Raw genomic sequence first — 20617 nt, forward strand, 5'->3', positions numbered from 1 at the left:
TAATCTTATCAGTCACATTGAAACCAAGAGAAAAAAATAATCTTTCTGGGCCATTTAATGAGTTGCTATTACTGTTTGCAAAAATAGGGCTATAGCTATCTGTATCCATCTCTCTTGAAGCATAATAAAGGATGTGATTTTCCTCAGCTGGTGCTAACTGTACCAAAGTCAAAGGATGTATACGCAAGAAACACATTTACATGTATGCATTTGGCTGATGCTTTTATCCAAAATGATATGCATTGTATTCAAGGTACAAATGTGATCAGTTTGTGCATTCCTTAAGAATCGAACTCTTGGTATTGCTAGTTTGAGCAATCATGTGTCCTATCAACACATGTGATCATAGAAAATACACCTTTCCTATGTAAGACAATTTAGATAAAAACATCTTTCAAATACAAATGTAAAATATCCCATATCATCCTACGCCACAAGATGACGCTGTTGTTAAACTGTTGAAAGAAGAGAAGGCTGCTATTTTCACCCAAATGCGTGGAAACAACTTGATATCCGATCGATTCTAATGTTAAACTCATCAACTGTTTGCAAATTTCCTTCTGTAAATAATTTCCTAAGCTGGCTAAATCAACATCATTGCAATCTTAAAGCACATATACGACCGTGGGGACTTCTTGCCTCATATTAATATCAACATAATATAGCCTTGAAGTCCAGCTCCTATACTCTCTGGATGTAATTTGGGCGTATTAGGTGGAGCTAGAAGGTCCAACCCCACCCTAACTCTGTCCATACAGAGTCTAAATGTCCCTCTCTACCCATTAGATTCACACAGAGGTGCTGGACTAGGTCAAGCTCAACCCATGACGTCCAGATCTGCGGTGAACGCCACTTGTTTAAAGAACTATAGAACTTTCAAAAGATTTCAAGCATAGGCTATGTTGATATGAAATTAAGTAGAAGTTATAATAGACTAAAAAAAGTGGTCCCGCCTTTCTTCTTTTTGTGTGACGGGTTATTCGTCCGTGGCACAGCAGCACACCCCCATTTGAGTTCTCTGTGAAACAGCGTGACGTCAAACAGCAGTCGAGCAACTAACTAAAGCATCCATCCAGCGTGCCTTTCACCCGGGATCTGACTGCAAAGCTCAATGCAAATGTGCTTATAAGGTAAGGATTAAAACCATACTGAATGTATTATTCATTACAATATTTAGACTTAGAAAAAGAATGACAAAGAAAGAAAACAATGTTGGTAGTTTATTGTTTTCAGAAAGCTGCATAATTTTTTAACGTGTTTTATTTTTACTTTGATATTTGCATATTTCTCCCATATTAGGAATCATCCCCTGAATTTACATCTTCACAGTATCACTAAACAGCCTATTTTTCTATGTTTTTGATGATTTTTGACAGTCGTTTTCTTGCGGTTGCAGGATCTCTGGCTCGCTCTCTGGCAATTGGATTTCATAAAAATGGGATTATTTGATGCTCTTAGAGATTTTAGTTTATTAACATGGCTAAGAGAAGAAAGGCAGTCTCGGAGGCTGATTCTGTTCATCGTTTTCATTGCTTTGCTGTTGGACAACATGCTGTTGACGGTGGTCGGTAAGTGCTACTGTTGCTCACACCTGTTACATGTGAAGGCACACATATGATGCAAAGTCAACATCCCTCACTGGTCCACTATAGGAAAACGCTGCTTATTGTGATGAAATATATGATCACATAGGCTTATTAGTCTACTGACACAATTAATAAAAAATATCTGTAAAAGGCTATATTCACGGGCCTTACAATTTAATTTGATACTGCATTGTTATTATAAAATTATACATTGTAAAATTGTGAATTCAAACGAAACGTTTTGGCTACAAATGTTAAATAATGCACTTGTTTTTCTTTCTTTCTTTTTTCTTTTTTTGTCAAAATGGATAACTGGGCAAAACCAACTCATAATTCTCAGTGGATAGAAATAATAGAAATAAAATAACGCCGTAATATCAGTTATTTCTCTATAAATTAGGGTGGGTCTTCTTAAATAAATAAATACATTTTTTATTTCTTTAATAAATCATTTTAAAAGCAATTTTGCAGTACTAATTTAAATTATTTTTTTGTTTAAATTATTTCAAAAACTTTATTTGCTTGAAAAAAATGTATCAAAAGTTAATCTGCCAATACGCTAATAATGATAGAAAATAAAATGCGTTCATCTATACTAAACGTTCCCCTTGTAAAGTGTAAATTGTCGGCTGCATCAGTGGCAGCAGTTGATCTGAATTAAGGTATCATGTCCTCGAGCGCTGCCAGTGCTCCATCCGCGCGCGCTCTCTCATTAAATGTGACAGTGACGCGCGCTAAACTGTCTGTGTTTGTTCTCACGGCCGCGAGCCAAGAAACGGGAACGTTGAATATGATGTTTGTGTATACAGATGGAACCAGGCGAAAACTGAACCTGTCGCTCGTTGACACAAGTGTTGAATGAAGAGTCTTTCGAGCGTTATCGCACACGGTGTCCCTGTGGGTTATTTATTTACACAGGATAATGTCAAACGCATTTAACGGACCCACCGGAAAGGTCAAATGTGGTCTAACACAGTTAGATAAATCGTTGCACTTCACTTTTCCAGGCAAATGGTAGCTTATCTATATCGTTGGTAAACAGCGTTTCAAGCTGTCTAAAACTTATTAGTAGTTTCCTGACTATTATGTTTTTAAGAGCACAACAAAGTTGGATTACTTAGGCTACTGTGAAACCTCAACAGTATTATAGGATATATTTTAAGACCATGTTTAAACAAATCGGTAATGTCAATCGGTTTAATATCTGTCTTATATGGTTATTATTATCTATTATCTTTTCTCTCTGTAGTGCCTATTATTCCAAGCTACCTGTACACCGTGGATGATGAGGCCGCTCAGGTGGTCCGGAATAACTCCATGTCCCCTCTTTCCCCATCTGGCACCTTCCAGAGCATTGTGTCTTTGTACGATAACACAACACGCCTGACAGGCTTTACCCCGCAGATGAGCAGTGCTGGCCCAATGACCCCGGCCCCTACTTTTGGGACACCCCCTCAAAATGGATCAGACTGCCCCAAAGCAGATGACCAGCTTCTGAACGAGAATGTGAGAGTGGGTCTGTTGTTTGCCTCTAAAGCAACAGTACAGCTAATCACTAACCCCTTCATAGGGCCCCTGACTAACAGGTGTGTTATGGCAAAACACACATTTAACTTTGAAAGTACAGCAAATAGCATTTCTTTCAAAAGGAGCATGAGATTTATGTGTGCAGTGAGTGTAAATGGAGTGTAAGTAAAGCGAATATTGCAGTGCAATTTTTTTTCTGCCGCTGTTCAGCGACCAGCAGTTGTGTGATCACTCGTGCATGCCCTGTCACCCCTCCACATGCTCAGATTTGGCCAGTCCAGTTTAATTCAGCACCGCTGCATTGACAAGATCCCACTAGAGCTTTGCAAACTCCTGGGATCAGTCAGCCGTAATATTTTGTAGCAATGTACAACACTATTAGTGATACACAACATGTTAAATTGACTCAAAAGATGTGAAGCAGAGGCAAAACATGGGAAAAAAAACTAAACATTATTTATAAGATAAGATAATTACATCTTAATTTTACTTATGAGAGATGCCAGCTCTGCAATATGTAACACAGCTCACTTCCTCACTTCAAGTTCAATGTTTGTTGTAAAAAAAAGTTAAAATATTTTAAAATGTCATTTCTTATCTGTAATTGCAGAATAGGATACCAGATCCCAATGTTTGCTGGTTTCTGCATCATGTTTGCTTCTACCCTCAGTGAGTACATACAATTTCTAGTCTTGTTTTTAACATCAATCTCACATCTAAGTGTCTTTATGAAAAGGGTGGAGACGATCGATTTATATTTATACATATATTTATGCAATGCATGATTTTAAATCTGGTGTGCTATATTTCCATAATAAATTTTTCTTTTCCTCTTTCTTATGTCTGTGTTTTACTGTGTGAAGTGTTTGCGTTTTCCTCGAGCTATACGTTGCTGTTTTTGGCCAGATCTCTACAAGGTGTCGGCTCTTCCTGTTCTTCTGTCGCAGGTAACATATTCTGTGCAACGTTACATTAGATTTCAAAAGGATGCTGTCAAAAGCTACAATGTAATGTCTTGTGATACCTTATTTAGCGCACAATTTGTAAACCTGACTGCACTTAATTTCATTTGACTTTGATGTTCTCAGAACTCTGCATGCACAAAGCCACTGTTAATGTTAATGGTGTTCAGGTGCTGGTGTAGAATGGACCCCGCTTCCATTGAAAGATGTGTACAGCCTTGGTCTAGATTACACCATAACCGACTCTTGCAACTCCTGATTAGGTCTTTCAATTATATGGATCATAATTTATTGAGTTTATTTTATGAATTTAAAGGGCTGACATCATGAGGAATCAATTTTGCCTCAATCTTTTAAAAAAAGTCTAAACACAGAACTCAAAACTTACACCCAAAATGAGCATTTACTGGCAGAAAAATGTGAAACAGCAAAAGAAATAAAAAATATTTTATTGCACAAAAATACTACTATAAATAGACATCAATATGTATATTTTTGTTGTTGTTGATAAAATCTCTTTAAGTTTCAATCTCTCTTGAAGTAAGCTACAGGACATTTTACCCTCTGTGGCTGATCTTTACCCTCTGTAACTTTTTATTTGTTGTTATGCAGGTATGGGGATGCTGGCAAGCGTTTACACAGATGATGAGGAAAGAGGAAATGCTATAGGAATTGCTCTGGGAGGACTAGCCATGGGAGTTTTGGGTGTGTACTGTATGTTTAGGATCCATATACTGAAATACTTGGTTTGCACATGTACTGTACCACTGGAGACTGTACAGAGAAAAAAAGAGAGATGTTAAGTTGGGGGTTATGCATTAAGTGCCTCTGAGTTAAAAATTGGGAGTTAACTTTAAGTGCCCTCTTTAAAGGAGCAGTGGTCAGAAGAAATGCCCTGAGTGGGGCCTGAACCTGGTGCTTCCTGTTAATGGTGTCATACTTTAACCACTGTTACAGGATGTTTAATCCTTGATAGATCACTGTTTTATTCATAATGGCAAGTAAAGCACTAAAAATGTATTTGATCCACTGGATAAGAGCAAAACTGTGATTAAATTTGTCATCATTAAAGTGCGCACATACTGTACCATAATCAAGTGTAGTGCAACAGAAAAAAGGGAGCACAATAATTTTTATTAAAACCTATAAAAGTTTATTCATGTAGATGGTTCAGACTCAAAATGTTCCCGCAGAACACTTAATTTTTTCTTACTCTGGTTTGCTAACCTTGATTATGTAACCTGTTCTGCAGAGCAATTAGTATTGGATTTGTGGCATCTGATATTCAAAGCATACTGGCAACGTCAAAGTTTTCAAAGTAAAGATTCTAAGTTTGTGACCAAGTGCAGTGCTTGCAGTCTGTGAGCCATTGATCTTGACTAATATATACTGTATATGTGTGTATGTTGTGTAGTTGGCCCTCCGTTTGGCAGTGTCATGTATGAGTTTGTCGATAAGACGGCTCCTTTTCTTATCCTGGCAGTGCTGGCATTGCTTGATGGAGGTGAGTGAATCAATCTCTCCAACATTTCAAAACAATTGGAATGACGGAATCAGTCGCAAACCTTCATGTTATTGAAGCTACAATTAAATGCTGGTGACAGAAACTCATTGTAGACGAGTTTCTGATGCTCAACAGTATTTGCTTCTTATCTGACGTGTGCGTTTTCCCCTTATTTTCATGAGCAGCTCTGCAGCTATTTGTGCTTCAACCTTCCAAAGTTGAACCTGAGGTGAGAACAGTACCTTCTCTCCTGATCTGATCTAACCTTCTGTTTTTCAACTCTAGTTTTTGAGGGTTAAGCAGTGATGTACTGTATAGTATTAGGTAAACAATCACCTAAAGGTCAAGCTCTACATTTGGAAGGATTTGTGGGAGAAAAAATTAAGAATGTGTGCTTAGGTGTCAATACTTGAATTTAAAACTCCACTGTTAAAACATTGATATTTTGGGATTCAAAATGTCTTTTATTGGGCTAATATCAGGAGCAAGAGACCTACTTAGTAATAGATCACCACAGCCTATTTATTAATCATGACTTGGGCTCAGTTTTATAAGTGCTGATGTTTATAACCTTAATGGGGAATGTAACCTCAAAAAGATGCCCACTGAATCTTTACATGTTATTCCTCTTGTGGGCACAAAATGGGAGAAGCTTTGGGGATAATGTGTATTTCGTACTGTGATTGCTCTAGTCTAATCGGTAACAGGACTGAAATGATTTGCAATGGGTATTTCTAAACCTCAATATCATGGATTATATGGATTACAGTGTATGTCTGTGTAGATTGTACTGCATGTTGATAGCAATGTGTGTAGAGGGTTGGTGTATTAGGAGTAATGTGTATGTGTGCCTTGGTTTGCGTCACAGTAATGGGAATTGTACAACGGAGTGGCTGATCCAATCAAAGCATGTCTGACTTTGATCAGTGGTGTTGATGGGTATCAGTTACTACGGAGACCCCAAGTGCCCCTACAGACAGTGTGTGTGTGTGTGTGTGTGTGTGTGTGTGTGTGTGTGTGTGTGTGTGCGTGCGTGCGTGCGTGCGTGCGTGCGTGCGTGCGTGCGTGCGTGCGTGCGTGTGTGTGTGTGATACTACTTTTCTTTGGGTGATCTGTTTTTTTTGTCATATTTCTTTCATGAGGAATGAAGAATTTAACCCATTGTTTTTCAGCAATAAATAAGCTTAAACAGAAAACTAAAGGCAAATGTTGCTATGTAACATCTGTCAGTTAGTGATGTAAAAGAGTAATCAAGTCAAGTGAAGCTACACATTTTGCTCTGGAAAAGAACAAAAAGATTAGAGCACAAACGTCCTTCTGCAGGCTCTCAACTAATTTAATATACACTGACAAAGAAAAGCTCTCACATGGTCAATTATGTGACATAATGTTTATATTTTCAAAACATCTGAGTGACATTTGTTAAAAGGTCAGCTGCTTTTGTCATCATAGCACAGTTACGGCCAGAAGGTGATGGACCTGTCATCTCAAATAATCAATCAAATCAATAATGCTTGGACATCAGGTGATAGTTATAAGACAGATCATTAAACCAGTAGCCCCCTCGAGTGTCAATATCCAACAGGATTGTGGGGAAGAATAGCAGTGACTGACAACTAATTGTTTGGGGCCTGTGATCATTAATGAGATCATTGGCAGGGCAGTACAACTGAATCTGACAGGGTGTTTTGAGTGGAATGACATGTCCACAGAGGAGCAGTATGTGCACTGAAGTGGAGTAAAGAAGTGCTGATTTAATGAGGGGAGTACTTGTCAGTCGTTGCCTGGTGTCTGCTCCGGAAAAGTCACTACGGACATTTCTTCCAAATCACTGTTATGATAGAAATATCCTAAATATTTTGTCACATTTAAAGCTGAATTGTGTCACTAATATCATAATGACTGATTGTTTTCAAATAGTTTGCCTAACAGTCCCCATCTGCCATTGGTTGAACAAACAAATAGTAATGTCTGCCACCAAATTCATGCCAATGGTTTAACCAGTGTAACTGTTAGGATGCTTAAACAAAGAAAGCAATTTTCAAATCAACCTACAAATAGTTTACTCATTCTCTCTATGAATTATGCTGTGATGAAAGAAGCTAACATTGTTTAAAATTGAAGAAAATTATACACCTCATCTTTTATACACGTCATCTACATGTTGAAAAGAAATGTCTAACTGATAAGCCTCATTTTTCTTTTGACAAAACAGTCATAGCTAGAGATTGAAAGTTATTTCTGAAATCTTTCACTCCCTTCAGTAAATGTAGCCTAGGCTTTTCCACCAGAGATGCCACAATTCCCACATCAATATGGAGAGTTAAGGCTGGTATATTTTGTCACTCACAAATTTGTTTGTGATCTTTTCACTAATCGCTTAGAGGTGTCATAAAGGGAACAGACTGCGTATACGGAATTATATATTGTTTTGTGTGATCTCAAGTAGCCCATTTCCATTGGAACCGCTGCGGTGACTAGGGTGATATTTCTCAAATGACATTATATGCACTGAAGTACATCCCTTTATTAAAAAAAGCGCCTGACCTTAGGCATGGATTGTTAAACATACTTGGCTTTAATGAAATAAAACATTTTAGGAAGTTTTGTGTGGTATTCTGCAATTTAGATACAGGATAGCAAAAATCTATGGAACATGTCTTTTGATTTTCCCCATAGGAATAAATGGGGGACTATGTAAACCAGAACGTTTGACGTTGACTCTATTTGTTTTCCCCCATGGGTGTTTTCCATTGAAACATTGATGTTCAGGGAAATTTCTTTGTAATTTTCAAAAACTGTTTTTTAATGAAAATATATTTGTTTTTATGTATTTTTACCAGAACCAAAAAGGAACTGCACTATTTACCCTCATGAAGGATCCATACATCCTCATCGCAGCAGGTCAGGCCAGTAAACACAAATAAATGGTTAATTCCTACTGTTAAACCTTAGTGTCTATGCATAAACAACACTTTATGCTTGCATTCCTATGTGTGACACTGGTTGTGCTTTAGGGGCTGTAACACAATAAAGAGGGTCATCTTTCTGTTAGAAAAGCATAAGAAAGTGTCAAGTGTGTGTGTGTGTGTGTGTGTGTGTGTGTGTGTGTGTGTGTGTGTGTGTGTGTGTGTGTGTGTGTGTGTGTGTGTGTGTGTGTGTGTGTGTGTGTGTGTGTGTGTGAGAGAGAGAGAGAGAGAAAGAGAGAGAGAGTGAAGTGGTCAAGAAACACATCTGTGTTTGTCTCTGCCTCCCCTCTTCTCCAATTACAGTGGCCTGAGTGCAGGGGCAAGATGATGCTGTTTATTATATCTGAGAAAGGATAAGAATGGGCTCTGACGAAGGGGGGACAGAAAGAGAGAATTCTTCAGAGGATGAATCCACTTACCCTCCTCATTTTCTTTTTCAGGTTCCATTTGTTTTGCTAACATGGCCATTGCTATGCTGGAGCCGGCTCTGCCCATCTGGATGATGGAGACGATGTGTCCTAGGAAATGGCAGCTAGGTTGGAGAATCTGCCTCTTGTTAATGTACACACTTACACATTTTTTTCAATTCCTGACCGTCCAAAGAAATTGTCACTCTTGGCTAGATGGAAAATAGGTCATAATTTACAATGAAAGATGGACAAAGAGAGAGCAACAGCAAGTAAAGCCAAATTATGTTTTATGTATTAGTGCATTGATATTAAGTTAGCAGGGCACAAGCTAAAGGGAGTGAATATCAAGAAACATGTCCAAGTGGTTATTTAGAAAAAATTAGAAAAACAGAAAAATATATTTTATTTTGATTATATTTTAAAAATGTAATCTTATAGATTATAGAACCCTCATAGAACCCTTCACACTCCAGACTGTAAAATACAATTTAAACAGTAAGCGTCTTCTGGGTTTCTCCATGGTTTTCATGTTGTTTACGAAGATTTGACAGATAACAAAGAGAAAGAAAAAGAGAGAAAGGAAAGCAGAGAACCAGGGAGAGTGAGGGCTGGCAAGGGAGTGTCTTTGGTCTGGCAGGATATTGAGGTGTCATTGGCAGGCGAAGGAAAAGCAAGAAAGCTAATGAAAGAGAAGGAGCGGGAGAATGAGAGGAGCCGATTCATAACAGCTTCTGTGAGACGAACAGCAGCTTTGAGATCAAACTGATATTGTGTCGTCTTATCTGAGCTCTCCCCTCTGTCTCTTTCTCTCCTCTCTCCATTTAGGGGTTGCATTTGTGCCAGCCAGCATCTCATATCTAATAGGGACCAACATCTTTGCCGTTTTGGCTCACAAAATGGGGAGGTAGGAGAGGGAAATTAATGTTTTTTTTCCCCTACTTCTCTTTCCTTATCTTCCTCCGCTCTGCTATCGGCTTCCTCTGTTTTGAAACAGCTCTAAATGAGTTTCTGTCACCAGGTTTTGTATTTGTGTTTTTAAGCATCAGTCCCATCATACTGTTTGTTTATTTATTGCATACATAATGCTTATTTTGAACCATAAGAACTTAAAAGAGGTGACATGTGTCTTGTCTGCAGGGTCCGAAATTAACTGTCAAACCTGCCAATGGCGACTGAATTGAGAAAATTATTGTCATAAATATTTCTTGCTAAAATTTTTAATTAAAATTATATAAATGTATATATATATATATATATATATATACATATATTACCGTTCAAGTAAGATTTATTGGTAACACTTTACAATAAGGTTCATTAGTTAATGAACATGAACTAAGAATGAACAATACTTCTACAGCATTTATTAATCTTACTTAATGTTAATTTCAACATTTACTAATACATTATTAACCCGTTTAATCCCAAATTTTTTCTTGCAACATAAGTACATAATTTTTACTCCTTAGACCTCCCTAACACTCAAACATTATGCCTTTTTTGATTTTATGTTGGTTAAGTTAGTGAAATATTAGGTTTTATACTCGGTCACAATAGTGACCGGTGGGAAACACCATAGTCAGAATTCATACAAATTCTTCAATTAGACCTATTGACACAATTCATTCCAAGACATCCAATACCTCGTTTTGTCATTTCATGAAGGAGGCTTAGTGAGGTGAAAAGGTTGTTATGTACAAAGTTACACCCTGGAGGAACTTCTGCTTGTTCGGGCTAGACCCCTATAGGCTAGACCATGACTTCACTTGGGCCCTGTCCTAGGCCAGTTTCAGGGAGATGTGTGTGCACTCATTCAGTGCACTGAAGATGGGCCGTAAATTCTAGAAAGGGTTGTTTGTGGTCATGTGTGGGGCACACCAATTGGTTCTCATGAACATCTGCCTAATCCTCCAGATAGTTCACCTCTGCATCGCCATTCAATAGTCTACTTGGCAAATGGGCCGTTTCACCCATGGTACTCCCTATCTGAGCCATCACTATCTCAGTCACTTTCAATTGGGGGGAGGGGGGTTGTGTCACGTACGTCTAGAAGGTCCAACACATTGAAAGTTTCTGGAATACTGATAACTACACTGAACAAAATTATAAACGCAGCACATTTGTTTTTGCCCCCATTTTTCATGAGCTGAACTCAAAGATCTAAGACCATTTCTATGTACACAAAAGGCCTATTTCTCTCAAATATTGTTCGCAAACCTGTCTAAATCTGTGTTAGTGAGCACTTCTCCTTTGTCAAGATCATCCATCCCCCTCACAGGTGTTGCATATGTTCAGTGTAGGATTGCCAATACCTGCCAATACCAGCCAATACCTTTTTTTCAATTGAAGTACTGTGTTATACTACCGGTCACAATTGTGACCGTAAACAGATTTACAAGTCTTACGAGCAAAATATATATGCAGGAGTATAATTTTCAAAATATATCAGCAGTAGACCCTTTAAAGAATATATGTACAAAATATGATAGTTCTATCTGTTAATTAAGATGTTTTACATACTACTTTTTGTAGTAGTTTGAGGAAGACATCTTCTTCTAGATGTGCAAGCAGGAAGTAACTGATCTGGTCATGTGACCTTTCACACTAGTCACATGACATTAATAGATTTTAATCAAGACAATCTATTTTGTCATTTAAAAGTTGAATTTCTTGCCCAAAGTCAATAACAACGTTTTCAGAGCTTCCAGAAATAAGAAAAAAGATGCGGTCACAATTGTGACCGGTGGGATTAAACGGGTTAAAATCAAAGGTTGTATTTGTTAACATTAGTTAACGCACTGTGAACTAACATGAACAAACAATGAACCACTGGATTTTTATACTGGATTTAAATACTGCAACAAATGTATTGCTCATTGTTAGTTCATGTTAGTTAATACATTAACTAATGAACATTATTTTAAAGTGTTACCGTTTTTTAAAAATGTTTTTGAAAGAATTGTTATTCATTTATTTGATCAAAAATTCAGTTAGAACAGTAATATTGAGAAATAATATTGCAATTTAAAAATTATTATTTTCTATTTAAATATATATTAAAAATGTAATGTATTCTTGTGATGCAAAGCTGAATTTTCTGCATCCTTTCTCCAGTCTTCAGTGTCACATGATCCTCCAGAAGACATTCTACAATAATATTCTGATTTGGTACTCAAGAAACAGTTATTAATGTTGAAAATAGCTGTGCTGCTTTATATTTATGTGGAGACGCGATACATTTTTTACAGGATGCTTTGATGAATAGAATGTTCAGAAAAAACAGCATTTATTTGAAACAGAAATCTTTTGTCACATTATAAAATGGATTTACTGTAAATTTCGAACATTGGTGTATATATATATTTTTAATTTAAACTGCTTTGGTCACTTCCATCAGCCATAAAGGGTCAAACAAACTATCTTTCTTACAGTCTCTCTCTCTCTCTCTCTCTCTCTCTCTCTCTCTCTCTCTCTCTCTCTCTCTCTCTCTCTCTCTCTCTCTCTCTCTCTCTCTCTCTCTCTTTAGATGGTTGTGCTCACTTATAGGGATGCTGCTGGTTGGAGTCAGTATTCTCTGTGTAAGTTCTTCTCTAAATCCATATCAAGATTAACTTTTCTCAGAGAACACACAACACTTATGAATATTTCAACTCCCTATCTTTCTGTATTTTTAACAGCGTTAAAAATTCTATAATGCATTCTGTTGTGGATTACAGAGGCTTAAAACATTTTGTTGCCCACTAGCTTTGTTGAGGGCTGGAAATTAGAAATTTTGAAATTAGAGCTTTGACTTTCTTTGCCCTGGACACATCCTGCTTAGCAGGAAGACAGTCTGTTCTCTTATAGATGTTTATCAAATTAGTCTGGAAAATAAGTTCAGATAAGAGTCAAGTACACATTTGGAGTTTTGTTAATGGAAAAAAATATCAGGGTTAAAAAAAAGGATAGAAACCCTGTTCTGATGCTCTATCTTCTTTCTTTCAACTTTATTCTAGGCACAAAGGTCCAAAGAGACAAAACAGTACAGATATATAAATGTAAAAAACAATACAAAACAATTAAGAATGATGCGGATGAGGCATCATTTATAGTGCATATACAGGCTTCGGGTCCAGTGTTTCCAAAGCAAGATGTATACCTTGTGTCACTCTTAGAAACATCAGCTATGGACACAATGATCATATTCTCTCATAAAGTTTTACTGTATTTGGTGTTTTCACATAATCAATAATACGTTAAAGAAATATACGATATGCCCTGTATTGAGCTCTTCTAATTGTCTTGCAGGTGCCTTTTGCAAAAGACATATACGGACTCATTGTGCCTAACTTTGGAGTTGGGTTCGCAATAGGTGAGTCTTAATACAAGTATTCATAATTTTCAGTCACGTGACAGGCACTGAGACCTGGACGGCAAAACATCCATAGAACTGTAGTACCGGCCCGGTCAATTTTCCGTCTGTTTCAAGCCACAAATATTTAGATCACTTCTCAGAATAATAAAAATAAAAAATATGTAAACAAAACGCAAGTTTTGGGTGCTTGTTGTGATCCATATACAGCACCTGCTGCAGCGTGACAATCTAAAACACTTCATGTGAAAAACACTTTAAGTGCCTTAATGAACTACAACAGTGATATTAAAAGCTCAAATTCAGTATACACGTCATTTATAATGCATTCTATAAACAGGTGAGCAGATGAGCTTAGAATATGAGTGCAATTAGCTAAATGGTTAAATGTTTTCTTTATAATGGTTTTCTATGGAAAAATGCTTAATGACAAACTGCTTTGTGATTATACTCTGTGTTCATGCTTGCCTGTACATAGTATTCATCATCCAAAATATGTATATTGAATTTGGTCTTTTAATATCACTGTCTAACTGCATAATTGCTAAGTACAAACCTGGTAAAAATGACTAGTGGGCAATGAAGGAAAAGCCTTGTTTTGCCCTCCAGGTGGGTGTAACATTTTCTCTATTATTGAACTGTGTTAATATAACTTACTTAGTGGTGTTTCTCCTTTTAAATTTTTACTTTATTTAAAATATCACAACTACATTGAAAAGCCGAGATTCAAAAATGGTTATGCTGATAATACTGTATAATTTGCAATGAAAATTGGTATTTTATTCTGAAAATGCAAAATAGAAGTAATTTCTGTTTACATCAGGCCCACTGTAAGAAATAATAATTATAATAATAACTTTATTGTTATATAGCGCCTTTAAAGCAGCTTCTCAAGGCACTTTACATAATAGAACAAATACTCTATATCTTGTTGTCTGCAGGTATGGTGGACTCTTCGATGATGCCTATCATGGGTTATCTAGTAGATCTGAGGCACGTGTCTGTGTACGGTAGTGTCTACGCCATTGCTGATGTTGCCTTCTGCATGGGGTTCGCTTTAGGTAATAAACCAAATTAAAATTAATTTTAATTATGTTCAATCCATCATAAATGATTACAATAGTTTTCATTAATTCATTTTAATTTCAACTTGGAATTTAACACTTGTGTCTGTTGTGTAGGTCCATCCGCAGGCGGAGCGATTGCGCGGAGCATTGGCTTCCCCTGGCTCATGACCATCATTGGTGTTATAGACATCCTATTTGCTCCTCTCTGTTACTTCCTGCGAAATCCTCCTGCCAATGAGGAAAAGATGGTCAGACCCCACTATATGTCATTCATCAATTCAACATTACAATCTGCTCACTTTTAAACGCAAATATTTAAGCAGTGTTATAGCCGATACGCTTATTTTCCGTTTCCATATTTCCAAGTAAATTTCAATTTGCAACCCATTTACTCCCAAATTGTAACATATTTTAAAGTGAAACAGGATATTCAATGAGAAAAAATGTAGGGATTGAATTTTATCATAAAGGAAATTATCAGATTATGGCTGTTATAGAATGGAGCCACAACAAATGCATGTTTGTTAAAGGACAATTGTGAACCTAGGGCTAAATAACACATGGGTACCGAGTCGACCGTTCTCTGGGATGCGTTTTCATGATAATTGAATTAACCCAGTTTTAACGTTAGTTTTAATTTAACCACAGATTATCTTATATAGTGTATGTGGCATCGAATATGTAAAAATAAAAATCGCTATTTAATACCACTATCAAGGCTCAAAATAGCCCCACACTAACACGGTAGCATAATTAGGGTCTCTTCCTGCAAACCGAAGCATAACTCAACCCCTGGTCAGAGCCTGACTCCACCCACTGGCAATATTTGAAAAATGCTGGAAAAGTGGGCAGAGCCCAGCGGAGTGTGGGCGTGCACCTGAGACCCGCCTCTCTCTGTAGGCAAGGGCAAGGGCTGGTGAGCTGGTGCCTGCTTACCACAACATCCAATAGGAAAATTCCACTGCAGTAGCCACCGTTCAACCTGAAGAGGGCAGCACTCAAACATTTTTACACTATATATTGTAGAATTAAAACACTTTATACCCAAATGTCAAAAAAAATTCTTGAATCAATGAACAGCATTAGTAAAGCCCCAGTCTTACAGATCATTAACTAAAAAAGTTGTTTTAGGGTTCCCCTTGTTTTAGGGTTACCCTTTTTTTAGTTAGCCTACCCTTTAATACTAAATAGCCAACATACTAAAAAAGTCAGAAAAACAGCAAGTAATTTCATAAGAAGAGCAAGTTATTATATTTCGTTGAAATAATACAAAGACAAACATTACCGTGCACCAATGAATAATTTAGAAAACAGGACAATGCATTCAAGTAAAAAGCATCGATGTTGCCTTTAACACATGGGCAGTTTTGGTGGGTTTCTAAGATAAGCTAAAACAAACATTATACTGCATTTATTAGTAGATTCTGGTGAATACAGTCCAACTGTTTCAGTGGCAGCTTATATAATAAAAAAAGAACTTTATAAATAATGTATCGTATGAAAACAAGTACAAGCAAGTGCAATCTTTGATAAGGTTAATTTGGGTTTTCTCAAATAATCTCTGATATTCACTTATTCCAAATAATAATCATAATTTCACTCTCTATCTGGCATTCACATATGCTTTCCTTTTGATTTCATCCCTAACTTCAAGTCACTGACCTGATAGAATATGACTGCAACAGGAAATTATGTTACATAATAGATACAAATAAAAACTGCCCTTAAGCTAAGATCAAAGAGTGATGCTGATCCGAACAAACTCGTGCGTTTGCCCTCAAATGCTGCGTGATCAAAGCCAAGCGTCATGGTCTTTCTCTCTCAAGAGGAGCACTACACTGCTCTTGAAGAGCACTAACTTGCGCACACACACACAAGCCAGATCTGTACACCTCTGTGCTTACGCACTCTTTATCAAAGCTTCATTCAATCACAGTGCAATAAACCCACCATCGCTCACTATCAGGCGCATATTGCGAATGAGACGAGCCCCACCCACAATTGATGATGTCATGCACAAGTGGTTGTATCGGATAATAAATAATAGTATCGTTGATGGAGACCGTAATGTTATGTTTATGTTGTTAAATACTTTACTATTTAGTTGTCCTGTAAAATGTCCTGGTCCTTCATAACTGCAGGTGTACAGTGGATTATTAGCACTGGAAAGTAAAACATTTTTATAATTTTACATTATACAACTTTATGCATCTTGTTTCTGGTCTTTTGTGCACACAAATCTGTAATCAACATTCGAGAGTGTTTCTCCAATTTCTCGACATTGTCTCCTGCATATATAATTGCAGTATAAAACCCACAGTATATTTGCTTTGTTTGTATGTAGAGTAAGATCACTCTAGATACTAGGCTGTGAGGTGATGTTTCTTATATCTGTTTTTTTCAGGCCATTCTAATGGACTCCAACTGCTCAATGAAGACCCGTTCCTACTCCACCCAGGGCTCCAGCTACCAAATGGGCGACGATTTTGATCCTGAGAGCCCTGAATAGGCCTCATCAGTTCAAAACCCTCAGCCATGTATGTCACCCAGAGTATCTATTTTGTTGTATGAAAGAGGAAAACAACAGACTTTAAAGAAACCCACAATGCTGATTTGTAAGAATGTCCCATATCTGTCCCATGCTGTCCTGTGGTTGTGATGGTCATGTTATTCTGAAGCAAACCAAAATTGTTCCTGTCGCTGTTTGTTCTCAATGTGGGAGAGGTAAAATATCTGACCAACAGCCTTATTGAAATGGATAACACTTGTATTCGATTCAAAACGCGGGATTCCAGAGAGGAGGACAAAGGGAAATATTAACTACACTTTTATTCGACACAATGCTCATATTTTCTAATTCAAAAGTCAGAAAGGGCAGTTGAGAAGATTAACAATGAAAGATTCATTCATTATAACTTAATGGACAGATATGTATTGGATATTTATTGTTTGCTTGTGGTGGTAGGAAAGTGTATCTATCGGTCCTGTTGAAGTCTTTTCATAGGCATAAACGTTAGTGAAGGTGCATTTAAGTCAGATAAACCTTGAAATGGGCCTTAAAATGTTGCCATTCATATCATAATCAGTTCAAACTACATATATTATAGAGAACAGCTACAGGACATTTTAGGCCAATTGAATTTTTACGTTTGGTATCGATTGCTGCAAATCTGGTACATTATTTGATTGCATTGCTGTTGTTTTCATTTAGACGTTTGAGAGGGCAAACTGAGATTTTACTGTTATCTTGCATTTGAGTTAGCGTAAGCTTAACACATTTAAAAATATACGCAGTCCTTTATTTTTGTGAAAAAGCAAAAGGTCTGACAGCATCAGATAATCAAGCAGAATGTCAACCAGTCCTACTGTCACATTCTGTTTGTGTGACTTGCGTGATGTCGCTGAAAATTATATACTGTACTATCAAAAATTTGCCACAGTTACATTTTGATTACACATGGTGACAAGCTGTTTCATTTTAGTTAAATAAAGAAAAGTAGATTATTGCTGTAAAGCATCCAGGTACTTTAGGTACTTTTGATTATATTTTGCTTTTAAAGTGTATATAGTATATATGTATATTTATATATTTTAGTAAGTCCTTTGAATGTGCTGGAATGCTAATATGTTCATTTGTGAAGAATGCCTCAATATTGCTCTATTGCTCTTTCCCACAGACATTTTTGACTTTTCATATCTTTTTTTCCAGTTCCAGTTTTTTCAATTTATTTATTTATTTATTTTTTGCTTCTAGCAAATTTGTTATCGATCTTCTTTTAAAGAACTAAACTGGCTGTGAAATGAAACATGGCCTTTTGAGCTCCTTAAATCTTAAATGCTTGAAGCATAACAAAACTAATGGGGTTTTATCAAGAGTATAAATATTTATTAATTGTCCAATCAGAGGTTCGTATGGAGGTTTGTTTGTTTCCGCCACAGAACAAAAAATAAAAAAGGTAATTGCTCCATTTTATTTCAAAATTCGGACTTTTTTTCCTCACAATTGCGAGTTTACATCTCGCAATTCTGACTTTTTATCTTTGAATTGCGTGACAGTCGCAATTGCGAGTTAAAATGTCAGAATTGCATGATATCAAGTCGCAATTGTGTTAAAGTCAGAATTGCGTGATATAAAGGAATTGCGCTTTAAAGTCAGAATTGTGAGATAAACTCGCAATTCTGAGTCTTTTTCCTTAGAATTGGACTCTATAACTTGCAATTGCAAATTTTATATCTCACAATTCTGAGAAAAGATGTAAAAATTGCAAGATATAATCTTGCAATTGCAAGAAAAAAAGTCAGAATTGCGGGTTTATTTCTCGCGATTGTGATTTTATATCTCGCAATTCTGACTTTATAACACGCAATTTTGAGTTCATATCTCGCAATTCTGACTTTATAACACGCAATTTTGAGTTTATATCTCGCAATTCGGACTTTATATCTCGTAATTCTGACTTTATATCTCAATTCTGAGAAATAAAGCCAGAATTGCAATTTATGAGAAAAAAAGTCGCAATTATCTTTCACATTTTTTTTATTCTGTGGCGAAACAAGCTTCCATAGTTTTGTGCAGGTCAATGTTTTTTTTATTTTTTTAAATAAAAATGCATTCTATGCCTTAAAATTAGACAACCTGCTGCAAAACACCATTTAATGTTAAGTTTAGCTAAATGGGATTTTGACCCAATTCAGAAACCATATCCAAGGACTCTATTCTTCAAATGCTAACAAGATACATCACAGGATAGTCTAATATTGAAAATATGTGTAATTAGCATATTTTCTTGATGTTATAATCAATTAGATTATAACAGGGATTTTCATGTGGGCTAAACAGGTTGGCTTTTGCGAAAAATGATCTGACTCGTACCCGTAAAATAGCGAGGAAATAAGTCTTCAATACCCCTTGACCCTCCTTTATTTTCTTTGGCATCTATGTACTGAGGGAGACGTGTTCTTTTATTGCCCACAGGAAAATGAAATCATGTTTTCCTCTGGAGCCACAATCAGTTTAACGCAACAGTTGCGACCAGAAGCAGCCTTCGAGAAAAATCATGTTAGCTCAACTTTAAGTATCTGCACAAATGGAGGTTGTTTGTGTTGATGTGAGGAACGCTGCCCTGCTTCCAGTCTGCTGTCATTGCAGTAAAATTCGCCCGAGACACTGCACAGGTTGATTCCACTATGATCTAAAACAAGCTCAGATGTTCAAAATCAAACACAAATGAGAGGTGTCTACACAGGTTTAATCAGATTGGTTAGTGTGCTGCCAATGTTTGTCAGGTTACTGAGTTGTTGCAGTGTTCTTTACCCTCTATGTAATTTTTTTAACGTGTTTACCCCGTAAAGGTTAGGAGTATTATGTCATTTATTTTGATTATTTTTACCAGAAATTAGTGTATGTGCCAATGTCAGTGTGTGCCTTCAGACTGGTATGTCCTGTTTGTGTTTATATCAACTTGGAGGTTGAGTTGATGGTTTTATATGCAGTGTTTGGTCTGGTGGTTAGGTTTTACATCAGCTTTAGAGCTCTGAAGGTAATGTGTGTGTGACTGCAACAGAAAATAAATGTTTAAAAAGATGTCATGTTTGTTTTCCCCAAATGATCTTCACTACTTTGCAAACAAATCAGAGTTTACATGATTGACAAATCATTTTAGTTTATATAATACTGGCATTAAAAGAGAACCTGCTAGAATAGCAATTCAAGACTGTGTTATCCAATCAAATCGAACTTTAATATGGTCTATTGATTTAAAAAGATGTGTTGCTTTACTCAATAGGCCCAAGGTTTAAAAGTGTTATTTCCTGTCATCGATTCTGCAGCGTGGCAATCTTGTTAACGGGTCCACCGACTAACAGAATGCCACCTGCTCCCAACCGTCTTAATAATGGCTAATGTTATGAACATTTAGTTTATGATGGCCCTGCAATCAGCTCACATGGGATTTTCTTTTGTAGTTTATAGTTTTACCTCGTAAATGAAAGAAGTAAGGGGTATTTCACACTGATATTTTTTTTGCATTCCACTGAACTACTTTTCCATTGTTTTTCCATGTAAAAGTGGTGAACAGTGCACATTGTGTTTACCATTGAGTTTAAAATGAAACCATGTCATTTTCAACCTTCTCTGGAATACTTCAATCTAACTGGTCAATCTCCGTTATACATGGCAAGGCTGCATATCTGGGCTCATCCGGTAAAACCGGCACTACTTTCATGTCTTTCATGCTGCTGA

The 20617-nt window shown here is 36.7% G+C and overlaps 1 protein-coding gene across 1 annotated transcript; it reads left to right on the forward strand.

Moving 5' to 3' along the window:
* Positions 1-790: 790 nt before the first annotated feature.
* On the forward strand, positions 791-19958 carry slc18a2 (solute carrier family 18 member 2). The gene is made up of 16 exons (XM_077239495.1): positions 791-1130; positions 1397-1568; positions 2836-3172; positions 3724-3782; positions 3977-4060; positions 4688-4780; positions 5490-5579; positions 5765-5808; positions 8423-8483; positions 8989-9084; positions 9784-9862; positions 12485-12536; positions 13246-13309; positions 14251-14370; positions 14491-14624; positions 16781-19958. Exons 2-16 carry the CDS (start codon positions 1436-1438, stop codon positions 16883-16885), a joined length of 1551 nt encoding a protein of 516 aa, XP_077095610.1. The 5' UTR covers positions 791-1130; positions 1397-1435; the 3' UTR covers positions 16886-19958.
* Positions 19959-20617: the final 659 nt, after the last annotated feature.

The sequence above is a fragment of the Siphateles boraxobius genome, unplaced genomic scaffold (assembly GCF_051911475.1).
Source record: "Siphateles boraxobius isolate OS27281-9 unplaced genomic scaffold, OSU_SipBor_1 22, whole genome shotgun sequence".
NCBI lineage: Eukaryota > Metazoa > Chordata > Actinopteri > Cypriniformes > Leuciscidae > Siphateles > Siphateles boraxobius.